We start from the raw sequence: 13,082 nt of genomic DNA on the forward strand, positions 1-13,082 counted from the left end.
GCTTGAATAAACATGGCTTACTGTGGACAATTCTTTCTGTGAAAGAATTTACCGTCATTTCACAGTATAAAATCTAACTTCATTATAATAACTCAATAAGGCAGCGAATTATTACAAATTAACGGCATCAAGCTAAAGCATGCTCATCTTTGATTTGGCTTTCTGTTTATGGGTGCTTAAACCTTGAGAGTTTCCCAGATATATGGGAGAAAATGGAACATTCAAATCAAATCAGTGTAGGCAGGACAACAATTACAGAGCAGCTACCATCTTCATGTGAAAATGTAGAAGGGCTTGAAACGCCTGGCTTAGAGGGTTGCTCTGAACCAGATGAAATTGGCAATTTTAACTCTCGTGAGTACGTCGGTGCAAGTGGATCAGCCATAAGTCAACTACCACCCTTATTATCAAGTTTGGTGTCATAGACTGCATCGTTAATCGTTGATATCGGGTTTATCTTTTTTGTATTCGCTAGACTTGAGACATTGTGCTTTAACGGCTGTTCTGCAAGAGATTGGCTGTACATCCACATTGGAATGGTTACATCTAAGAGCAAATAACTTTGAGAGTTTTCCGGCATGTATCGAGCAACGTTCACGGTTGAAAAATCTTGCCTTGTGTGGTCGCAATATGCCTCAGTCATTAACAGAGCTCCCGCTAAGTTTGAAATTATTAGACGCAAGTGATTGCGAGCGACTCCAATCTTTGCCAGAGATTCCATCATGTCTAGAAGAACTAGATGCACCCCTAATCCAAACACTCCTTTGAAGATGAAAATCAAGATGAAGCTGACTTTTCGTCAATTATTTTCTGCTTTCCTAGTTCCATCAAATTGGATGGAGAAGCAAAACCAACGAGACCAAAACCAACACTTTTACTCTCAATTTTGCTACCGAAATTTCAAAATTGGATGATATAGCTACAGCAACTGAATCTGAATCGAGTTCTGGTGGAGAGGAATTGGAACCGAGTCCCGACAGAATTTGTATTTCTTCTTCTCCTTAGTCTTGATTCACTCTTTATCTAGTTCACTCAAGTTTTCATAACAGAAATGAAGTTTTGATGTTGTTTAGTGAATTAAATTGTTTGAACATTTAAGATTTTCATTAATCCAAGCCCCTGATTATCATTATATAAGGTGTATCAATTCCAACTTGCATTACATGTTTCTTGTTATCTTATAATTACCATTATTTGCTTAATATTAGGATTATTTTGTATATTACATTTCTTTGCTTTTCTTATTACTGCCACAACTTCACAAATCACAAGTCTGGCTCCATCGCTTTGGACCAGAATCTTGAGTAAATCTGAAAATGACCCACTGAGTCCCACTAAAAGCCCAAAGCCCACGAAGACAACTTATTTTTACAAAGTCACTAGAGCTGGCGGTAAAAGTCAGGCGTCAGCTAACAACTTATTTCCTCAATTATCGGGGTTGTCTTGTTAAGACTTTAACGTACTTTGACTTCGGGAAAATGAAGAAAATACCTGATTGGAAGAAGTCCAAAAAAGTCAAAGAACGATTAATGGGCAGGAAGTGGTCTGTTTCAAAAATTGAATATTAATCACGATAACATTCCACAGATTTTTTAATTTCAATTTTGAAGATAAGGACGAATTTATGTTGCTTGTAATTTCTCTTTTGGGTGTCTTTGTAATGCTAAATTTTACAAATAAGTGTGTTTAAAGTTTCGTGGTTCAGTTATCAAGTCTTCGGCCAAAAAGCCTTTCTAAGACCACGATGAAGATGAAAGCAACTTTTTTGTTTTGTTGAAATTTTGGAGGAAAATGGGCATTATGGTCTAATAAAAAATGGAGTTAAAAAGTACAAATCAGATAGATAATTTAGTGATGCCTTTCCACATTATACGTGTATAATTTAATCAAACGCCAGCCGTGATGGTCCGGCGTATAAGCCAGAGCTGCTGATGTTTGACGTTCGATGTCTTGGATTTTAGCAACAAGTTGGTACTGATTGTTTTTTTAAAACGATTGTCAACCAACGATGAAATGACTTGCTTGTATTTTAGTGTTCTGATGAACGAGATTAAAGAGATTGAATCTTCTTTGCAAATGACGCACAACTCTCAGTAATTTCTGTTTATGTGAAAAAATATCTTGAAGAGTTTGATTATGGCTTCATTAGTATCTTCGTGTTATGCGTCTCTTCTCAATGCCTGATCATCCTATTTTTTAAGTAGATAGATTAAGGGTGTGTTTGGGAGTGAAGTGATGTAACTTTTAAGCTATAACTGCTGTGGAGTAAAAGTTACAGCTGTGAAGTAGAAGTTTAGAAAAAATTTTTGCTAAACTACCAAAGTCCAACTACAAGTGTTACCAAACACTTTAATAACTGGGCTGACACACCACACTCCCAAACGGACTATGAGTCTTTAATTATGTATTTTAGAGATTGATTGATTTTTTTTTTTGGGAAATACTGAGAGTATATCCAACTTATTATATTAACACACAATTATATTTGGAGATGAGTCATTCTCTAGTGCAGGTATTCTTATTTTTAAAATGTAAATTCTAGATTTTAGAAAATTATAAAACTTCCAATCTGTACTTTAAAATGCAAGAGTACTATACCTGAGAATGATTAATCTTGACTTTAGAATCAATATGCATCTCCTGCAAAATATGCTACAATGGATAAACAAAACCAGTCGATTTAATTCGTAAGATTCGTAAAAAACTCAAAATTATACAAGAGCTAATAATGATTTAAATAAACATTTATATAATATTTGAAAGCTTAATTTTTTTTTTTAAATATGAATTTACAAACAAAGGTTGAAGTAGATCCTGCTCAATATAAACAAAAATTGAAAGGAGTGAAAATTTCAAATTTAACCAAGACATTGGCAGTTCCTCGCTGTCAAAGGGAAGTACCGAGAAAGATAAAAGCAACAGCCATCAGGGAAGAAAACTCATTTATTTATTGGGTCTAAATGAAACATAACATAACTTACAACCAAGTAAAATTTATTTACTAACCCATCGGAATTCACTGGTCTAATACTCATTTATGCACCGGAAAAACTTGATTGTAAAGAAAATCCTTATTTTAGTATCCACTTCATGATTCTTACATTTACTCTCCATACTCTCTGTTTCAGTCTCAAAGCTTCCTTCATCCATGGCTTCATCTTCTTCTACATCTAGCCTTGATGCTCAAAACAAATATGTGGTCTTCCTCAGTTTCCGAGGGGAGGATACTCGTAATGGATTTACTAGCCATCTAGCAGCAGCTTTACATCGGAAACAAATACAATTCTCCATTGATGATGAAGAGCTTAAGAAAGGAGATGAGATTTCGCCTGCCCTTTCTAACGCAATCGAAACAACAGATATTTCGATAATTATCTTCTCAAAGGGCTATGCTTCTTCGAAATGGTGCCTTAATGAACTTGTCAAGACTCTTGATTGCAAGAGAACGAATGGCCAAATTGTGATACCGGTTTTCTACCAAGCAGACCCATCTGATGTGCGCAAACAGAGAGGAAGTTTGGAAGAAGCTTTTCTTGGGCATGAAAAGAACTTTCCAGATAAGGTTCAGAAATGGAGGGCTGCATTGACGGAAGCATCAAATTTATCTGGTTATGATCCCACTGAATCCAGGTAACTCTTAGCTCTTCCTCTACAACCTTTTTTCTATCGATAATCATTTTCGGCCTCTGTTAGAAAATAAAAAGAACATTAATAATTTATTCCAATTAACCTTTCCTCTAGGAATGAGGCAGAACTCGTGGAAGAGATTGTTGCAGATATTTCCAAGAAATTGGAAGACATGTCAGACTCAACTGATTTAGACGGCTTCATTGGAATAAATTCACGAATTGAGGAAATTAAGTCACTGCTGTGTCTCGAATCGCATGATGCTCGAATTGTAGGAATTTGGGGCATGGGCGGTATCGGTAAGACAACCATTGCCAGTGTTGTTTTCCACCAAATTTCTAGATACTTTCAAGGCAAGTGCTTCATGGCAAACGTCAGAGAAGAATCAAACAAACTGGGAGTAATACGTGTTCGAGATGAGGTCATTTCTCAAGTACTAGGAGAAAATCTCAAAGTAGGAACTCTCACTATACCCCAAAATATCAAGAAAAGACTACAACGGATGAAAGTTTTGATCGTTCTAGATGATGTTCATGATGAATTCACACAAATAGAAAGTTTAGCCGGAGGGATAGATAGATTGAGTCCCGGAAGTAGAATCATTATAACTACCAGAGATAAACGAGTACTTGATAAATGTGGAGTGAATAACATATTTGAGGTCAAGGGATTGGAGCACAACAAAGCTTTTGAGCTCTTTTGTAGAAAGGCCTTTAGACAAAACAATCGCTCTCATGATCTTTGTCAACTCTCACAAAAAGTAGTGTGTTATGCTGATGGCAATCCTTTAGCTCTTGAGGTTTTGGGTTCTTCCCTTTATCAAAATAGCATACAACAACGGGAAGATAAATTGCACAACTTGAATTTGATTTCTGAACCTAATATTTATAAGGTTTTGAAAATCAGTTATGATGAGCTAAATTCAGAAGAGAAGGAAATATTTCTTGACATTGCTTTTTTCTTCAAAGGAGAGGATGTAGACTTATTGACAAGGATACAAGACAATCCTACGTCTATATGCCATAGACTGAAAATTCTTGTTGGTAAGTCACTCATTGCAATATCAGATCAGAAACGACTACAAATGCATGATTTATTACAAGAAATGGGTCAAACAATTGTTCGTCAAGAATCTCTCAAAGAACCGGGTAAACATGGCAGGTTGTGGGATCACAATGATGTCTATCACGTGCTAAAGAAAAATAAGGTAAGCAGCTCTTTATTTGGCTATATGCATCATCAATTTTCCTCTCTAGTTTTCAGTAAATTTTTGTTACCAAAAGTATCCTTAGTCGTTTTTATTTATTTATTTTGGGGTTGACAAGTTAATGGATGTACTTATAAGGACCAAACAACTTAAAAGACCCTAAATTATTCTTTATACTCGTTCACTGTAATATAATATCATTTAAACTTTTTGTGGAACAGTTGAAGAGCATCTCAAATTAATTGGTAATAGAAAAAATACTTTCAAACAGTTTTTAGGCAATTAAAGATGGGTTGAGGCTCTTTGCACCCTCTAATTAGTATGAACACTTATCTACTTTGAACACCCCTATCTTAAATTTTAGAATAAAATTTTACTCAAAATACCTTCCAAGAAAATACCAAAATAAATTATTACATTAAATATTTTTATTGTTTCGATCGGAATTTCCATAAGAACAATCTTCGGGCCAATTACTTGTTCATAAGCTATATTAAACACAGGGTGAGATTGATTCAATAGAAACTGTTGATAAGACATAAAGAGTATCTACTGTTTGGCATCAAGTACTGATTCTCGGTTCAGTTACTTTAACAGGAATCGTAAACTCCCCTTTTAATTTGTTTACCAACTTCAAATGAATTACGTATCAAAATATACTTCTGATCTTAAAGAACTGCTGAGTTTTACCTTTCTGAAATTGGGAAAAATAATATGCACATCTGTTATGGCGATATTCTTCTCGTTGCTTGTTTACCAATTAAATTAATGAGATATAATATTTACAAGGAATTCAACCTCTCAAGCAAATTATTGAGTATATATAATAATTGGTAAGCTAAAAAAAATTATATTTCATTAATTCTATTTCTTTTATTTTACTATCTCAATATCGATGGTAATAACACTAATCTCTTTAAATAATTGTATATCCTAATTGAATACGGATAGTTTTATGTTTTTATAATATATGTGAGCATATATATAGAACTGTATTTGTCTTAAGTATGATACGAATTCTCAGGATGTCGTGATTTTGCTAAAATTGATTTTGAAAAAAAAATTACCTTATAGCAAAATTAATTTCTAATTTTTTGACATCACATTTAAGCCTCCCAAATACGCCCAGCCAATTGTGGAATATAAAAGCCTGTTAATTAGCATGGGTTGTACTGTGGTGTATGAATTTGTTTGCCTTTTTATATTCTCATCGTATTGAATTCATTGAAAATTTGAAGAATGCACATTTTATGGTCAGGAAGCTCTTAATCAATTTTTCAAAAGTGAGATTTTATTCTTCTCATTCTTTGCTTTTGTTTATAAGGGGACTGATAAAATTGAAGGCATTTTCCTTGATTTGTCCAAGATAAATGACTACATCTAAATCCTCGAGCCTTTGCAAACATGTGCAATCTCAGATTACTTAGATTTTATATGCCCGAGTATAATGGTGTTCCAATTATGAGTTCTAAAGTGCATCTAGACCAAGGTTTGGAATATCTTCCTGAAGAATTGAGATATCTCCACTGGCATCAATATCCTTTGAAAACACTACCACTTGATTTTGAACCAGAGAATCTTATTGAGCTCAATTTGCCTTACAGTAAAGTTGAGCAAATTTGGGAAGGAAAAAAGGTATCGTGTACATTTATAGCAAAACATTAATTTTTCTTTCTTTAAATACATATCATTAATTGTGAAATTCAATAATATTTATTTAATGTAATCCTATTTATCTTTTTGTTACAGAAAACTTTCAAGTTAAAATAAATTGACCTCAGTTATTCTCGATATCTTATAAGGACGCCGGACCTATCAAAAATCCCAAATCTGGGGAGAATAGTTCTTTTGAATTGTACAAACTTGGCTTGGGTTCCCTCATCGATCCAAAATTTCAACCATCTCAGTATGTTGTGTTTGGAGGGCTGCCAAAGTCTTAGGTCCTTTCCGAGCAACCTTCATTTTGTTTGTCCAGTAACTATTAATCTCTCCTATTGTGTTAATCTCACAGAGTTTCCACAGATTACTGGGAATATAGCAAACCTACACTTGGGGGAGACAGCAATAGAAGAAGTTCCCTCGTCCATACACTGCCTAACTAATCTTAAAGAGTTGAGTTTGATTAATTGCACAAGGCTGAAGAGGGTTTCAACTAGTATTTGTAAATTGAAATCTCTTCTTGAACTTTATCTTCGAGGATGGTTAAGACTTGAGAGCTGTCCAGACATTCTGGAGAAAATGGAACATTTAAATCACATTGCTTTAGAAAGGACGGAAATAACAGAGCCGCCGTTTTCATTTGAAAATCTAGAAGGGCTTGAAACGCTAGGCTTTGAGGGTTTCTCTGAACAAGGTAATTCGCCAGTAAACATTGGCAAGTTGAGCTCTTCCGATGCTGATTCAAACGAACTTAAACAGCTTTGGTTAAGAGGAACCAAATGTTTGGTGTCATATTTTGCATCGTCATTATCAGGCTTATCTCCTTTGGCATCGCTAGATATAAGTGACTGTGCTTTAACGACTATTCCGCAAGATACTGGCTGTCTATCCTCACTGAAATACCTTTTTCTTAGAGGAAATAAGTTCGGGAGTTTACCTGCAAGTATCAAGCAACTTTCACGGCTGATAATTCTTGACTTGAGCCGTTGCAATATGCTTCAGTCATTACCAGAGCTCCCACTAAGGTTGAAATGGTTAGACGCAACTGATTGCAAGCGACTCCAATCTTTGCCACAGATTGCATCATGTCTAGAAGAACTAGATTCGTCCGTACTCGAAAAGCTATCCAAACACTCCCATGAATAGAAAAATTACTTTTGGTTGAATTCGTGGTGGGACAAAGACAGTTCATCCATTGAGTTCATGTTTAGTAATTGCTTGAAACTGAATAAAAACGCAAACAACAAGAATTTGGCAGATTCACAAGTAAGGATTCAGCATATGGCGATTGCATCATTGAGACTATTTTATGAATTGGAAGTGGTATGCAATTCTCTCTCTTTTGCTCTCTCTCTCCCCGACCCTATCTCCCTCTTTGTTACGTCTAAAATCATGATTTTTCATTTTTCAGGGTCGCTGTAAACTCGGGGGTCCCTCCATGATTTTACCTAGGAGCGAAATTCCAGAGTGGTTCATCAATCAAAGTTCAGGATCTGAAATAACTCTTCAACTGCCTCAGCATTGTTGTCAAAACTTAATCGGGTTTGCTCTTTGTGCTATTCTTGAAACGTCTGCTTGGACAGGGGATGGTTTTCACGTTGGCTGTGAATACAGCTTTGAAATGAATACTCTCTCTGAAAGGAAACATGTTGGTCGCTGTTGCTACTTTGGTTGTTATTCTAACAAGTTATCAGATCAAGTCATGCTTGGATTCAGTCCCCTGGGGAATGTTGGGTTTTCTGATGATAACCACCATACAACTGTCTCGTTTAAGTTCTCCTCAGATTCCCAGCTAGTGGTACGTTGTGGGGTGTGTCCAGTGTATGTAAGTGCCAACAAGACCAAGCCCAACAGTTTTACTCTCAAATTTGTTACCGAAATTTGGAAATTGGATGATATGGCAAGAGGTACTGGAACTCCTGCAAGTGAATCTGAACCGAGTTCTGACGAAGACGAATTGAAACCAAGTTCTGATAACGAAGAATTTGAACCGACTCCCAAGAGAATTTGCAGAGACCAAATCCACACCCCTTAACAACTGACTCACTCGTTTTCTTATTTTCCTCTTCAGCAAGTCCAGTGCTCCAATCAACTCCTATATCTTGATCTTTTTATGCGTTTTATCCCAATAATGTCTCCCCCTTTCTCTATTTTTTTTTTAAAGAAAAAAACAGAGAAAATCCTACACATGCCGAAATTGTCTTATACAAATTTGTATTTCTCCTCTTCATTCACTCTTTTTTTAATTGGCACAATTTTTCATAATAGCAATGAAGTATTGATGTCGTTTAGTACATTTAATTGTTTGAACATTTAAGGTTTTATTCATTTCAAGTCCTTGCTTTAATGGACCTCCCTGTTCATTACGGTGTTTCAAATTGAGTTCGTTTTTTTTTTTTAAATTCTGACAAAAACGCTTTCAGAAAATACACTAAATTGAAAACATTTTCTTGGCTAGTGCACAGCTTGGTCAGTACTGACTACATAGACATTCAGTTTTATGGTATTCTCGTGAGGTTATTATAAGATGTTCTTTCCATATTTCATACTCCGTAAAACACTGAGACAGAGTTGCAAATTCATCAAAAGTCTTAGGTGAACAACAATTTCATCGTCGTCAATCGTTGAAGAGGGAAACTTTGTGAAGTCGATGAACCAAAAATGCTGGTTTCTGGGTTGGTTAATAGAGCTGGTTTCTGGGTTCCTTTGTTAGATCTAATACATTTGTGATAACGAGAAAGATAATTGTATGAAGATTGTTCACTGCAATCAGGGAAACAACTCTGTAACTTGTTTTTCATTCTCTATTCTTTGTGTGGATATATATGTGTCCCATCGGGCTGAACCATAACAAATCCTATGCATGGAACTTCACTGTTTTGATTCTGGTTTTGCTTTAATTCTTGATTGATTGGCTGCTGTTTGTAAATCTTTAAGGTTTTTACCATGACCATATATGGGTTTATTTAATAAACATAATTGCTGATATGAGCTGGAAAAATCCGTTGCGTTCCCTTGGGTTATTCGAGGCCCACATACTTTGTGAATATAGTGGAACCTGAAATGGAATTGAAACTATGTCAGTAACATTCTCTATGAGGGTATCATTTAATTAACCAATAAAGGTTCTCAAAATAATGCATTAGATTTTGATCAGCAGAGTAAATGTGCAACACTAAACTTTTACCAGGCTAGAATTAACAGAGAGATAAAGTTAAAGAAGATGCAAAAGAGAAATTTGTTTTGCCATTTCGTCTATGAATAATGCTACTATGACATGCAGACCGACATAGTCCTCGTTGGTGTCCTGTAGGAAGTCGGTCTTCTTGTTGATTGACCGAGATCGTCGCTTGAGATTTTGGACTACGAACGACAGCCAACCCAGCAAGAAGCTGTCGTCTATGTTTTATAAAATCGTGCAAATCTAAATTCATTAAGATCAAACCGACATGTCTTGCCTACGTTTTGAAGTCTCTTAAGTATGCACGAGTAAATCACATGCATGGTGCTCGGTCAAATGTGTCAAAAGGGTTGTTTTGTTAGTTAGAAAAGGCGGGAAACAGCTTTTATTTTAAGGCTGAGCAACTGGCTATCAAATGCGGTGTGCACCAACTCGGAGTATTTGCTTTATTTTGGAAGGCTCGCAATGCTTTCAGGTTTGATTCACAGACCTTCTCTGTGGATGGAATTATCCACCAGGTGAGATTGGACCTCAGGTTTGCTAGCTCCACATTTGGATTTAAGCCCTCTCAACTATGGGGAGTTTTGGGTTACTGGATTACGGAGGATTTGCATGTCATAATTCTATCCAAGAGACTGATTCGTTTAGTTTCTTGGATGTGACCACCTCTTGGGGTTGGAAAATTAATAGTGGATGGTTGCTCTAGGGGCAATCCCGGGATAGCTGCAACGGGTGGTATTCTTCGTGATCATCAGGGTGACGTATTGGCTGCTTTTGGATCTTTTCTTGGTTGCCAACTGATTCTTTATGCTAAGCTTGTGGCTATTTGTGAGGGGTTGGAGCTTGCTACTCAACTTGGGTACTTTGCACTCGAGGTAGAATCGGACTCAGCAGCAGTGGTTTCTTGAATTCACTCCCGGGGCCCTGTTCGTTGGGATTATGTTTACTTGTTACGTCGGATGTGTGATTTAATATCTTCCTCTCACATTTTGATTAGACATGTGCTTAGGCTACATTTGTTGCTGATTTTTTGGCCAATTGAGCTTCCTCTCACCAGGTTAGCCGACGTTTCTTGTGTGCTCAGGATCTACCTACGGGCTTAACCAATATTCTTTATTTAGATACACAAACTTTTCCTCATGTTAGACGATAGGATTATTGGTTTATTATTTCAATTGATTGTGTATTCTTTTCTTTTATTTTAATGTATTTACATATGCTTTAGAAGGTTTTGGGTTATATTATCCTCCTTATGTAATTACTTCTATATTAATTTATATGATAGGTAGGGATCCCACCTAACCTTCCACCTCTTTGGTAATTATTAATTAAAAAAAAATGGCTATCTTTATAGAGCGATTTGTGAGCGGAGAGAAAGTTTTATACTTTTTGTTTCTCTGTAATTCCCTGGGCTCCGTAACTTTTTTCCCAAATTAGTGAAAGCAATTGGTCCCGTTTCATTGTTTGTCAGTGGATATAGCACTTGATTGTGTTTTGTTTCAATTCTTTGTTTTAGAGTCCTTATTGGTTCTTGGGGTTAATATCAAGATCTTGGGGCGTTTGATTCTAAGGAAACTTGTTCAAAATGGGTTATTAATAGATAGAAATAATGTGTAAATAAATTACCACCATACACTACTATAACACTAAATAGCACATAGCACCTTCTTTAAAAGATAATGATTGCTCAAACCTTTGTTCCTAAAGAGTCAGAGGCTCATAGTATTCATGGAAATTAAATGTAAAATTTGTATTCTTTGTAAACTTTCAGAAAAGCCACAGGTAGAACACTTGGTAGAGAGACTCACCCTCGAGCTAAAAAAATACCGCAGCTTTGATCTTTCTCAACAAAATCATAACGTGATTGTTGAGTGTCTGGTGAAGCAAATCAGAATAGAGCTCAACGACATTGTCAGCTGCGTTTCGGGGCTGGATTTGTTTTAAGCAAAACGACGTGAAGTATAGCGTTTTGATGGGCACTGGCATTGCACATTAAAACGACTTGAAAGGATGCCGTTTTTGTTTTAATGAATCATGAGCCATGCACGTGCACAAACAAAGCTGTTATAAGTCGTTATTGCTCGTGGCTGTCGCGTGATCTTCTGGGCTGCATCAAATTCAGTTACAGAGCTGTTGAGATAGCTGGCTCTGGTGAAACTAACTGAGGGAAGCTGTGAGCTATATAGAGAGAGAGATATTTGGCATATTCTTGATCTGTGAGAGTTGCCCTGTAATTCTCTGAGATTCTTCTTGATAATCAATAAAAGCTGATAGTATTGTTTCTTCTGTGGATGGAAGCGTTCTTTTAATTCTTGTGTTCGTCATCATCATTCTCTGCATTTAATTTCATCTTAGTTTCTGATCGTTCAAGTTAATTACACTTAGTCCTGATTCATTTTCGTAAGCATCTTGATTGGTTTGATATAAAGATCTTGGGCTGCAATTTGGGATTGCTTGAGTTCTTGAGCACACCGATTGCAACAGTGATGAATCAATAAATCTCAAAGTTATGTCTCTTTCCCCATTAAGTTTACTTATTACTGCACCGGAGTGAATATGATCCACCAGACGTAGGTAAAGCGTTAACACTACCCAATTTTTCACAATAAATTTGTTGGGTACTTTTGTCTGTTCTCATCTCATTTTAGCATATGCATGTAATATGATTTGCTGCTGTATATCCATTGTGCGGTGTACTGTATTGAGGTGATAAAATAAGTAACCACAAAGCTCATGATAGTATATAACAGTGCCAAATCAGTTAGCATACAAACTTTTTATAGCTTTCTAAATATAAGCATTGAATTTTAACGGTCACAAAGTCAAAAAGTAGCCAGAGCTTCGCCTTCATCTTCTTGCATTATTGTGAAAATCTAATGTATAAGAATATTATAGTCTTTTCCAAATTGTCAGGGGGACAGAAAAAGCTGGATTTAGAATTGAAACACATTAGTTAGGTTGATATGGCTAACATTTTTAATTAGCGGAAGTTGCAGTTATATAGTCTATGTCAAGCACACATTTGTTATTCTCGGTGCATCTTCAACTTCTAAAGACTAATTATATAATTAATTGCTATTCTAGATGATCGTCGTATAAAGTCAGAGCTGCTAGAGGTTTAATCCTTGCCTTTTTAATTTTCTTTTAAATATTAGTCTGGCAAACTAATGGTGGTTTGTTTAAAATATTGTCATAAAAATGTCCTGATACATGACTGATGACCTCTTGGTATTTCATGGTTTTCCAAGAGCATAAATATAGAAATCAAAGAATTGGAAAAGAATATTAATATTAATATTAAATAAAATAATCAATAAGAAACCTGGAGAAGAAAGCTCCCAGCACTGGCATACATTATATATTTCCTAGAATCTCTGTTTCTGTCCCAATGAGCCTGAAATTTCCGTT

The 13,082-nt window shown here is 35.8% G+C and overlaps 1 protein-coding gene across 1 annotated transcript; it reads left to right on the top strand.

Annotated features, from left to right (window-relative positions):
- Positions 1-212: 212 nt before the first annotated feature.
- Positions 213-5,076, top strand: LOC18047287 (TMV resistance protein N). Its single transcript, XM_024187305.1, has 4 exons — positions 213-354; positions 3,129-3,630; positions 3,742-4,834; positions 5,056-5,076. Exons 1-4 carry the CDS (start codon positions 213-215, stop codon positions 5,074-5,076), a joined length of 1,758 nt encoding a protein of 585 aa, XP_024043073.1.
- Positions 5,077-13,082: the final 8,006 nt, after the last annotated feature.

Source organism: Citrus clementina, unplaced genomic scaffold (genome assembly GCF_000493195.1).
Source record: "Citrus clementina cultivar Clemenules unplaced genomic scaffold, Citrus_clementina_v1.0 scaffold_3, whole genome shotgun sequence".
Classification (NCBI taxonomy): domain Eukaryota; kingdom Viridiplantae; phylum Streptophyta; class Magnoliopsida; order Sapindales; family Rutaceae; genus Citrus; species Citrus x clementina.

Bases quoted from the DNA above. Each gene is read 5' to 3' on its own strand.
- LOC18047287 (XM_024187305.1), top strand. From the start codon at position 213: ATGGAACATTCAAATCAAATCAGTGTAGGCAGGACAACAATTACAGAG. The intron at 3,631-3,741 runs GTAACTCTTAGC...CCTTTCCTCTAG, and splicing joins TATGATCCCACTGAATCCAG to GAATGAGGCAGAACTCGTGG. The intron at 4,835-5,055 runs GTAAGCAGCTCT...TTTGTGGAACAG, and splicing joins ACGTGCTAAAGAAAAATAAG to TTGAAGAGCATCTCAAATTA.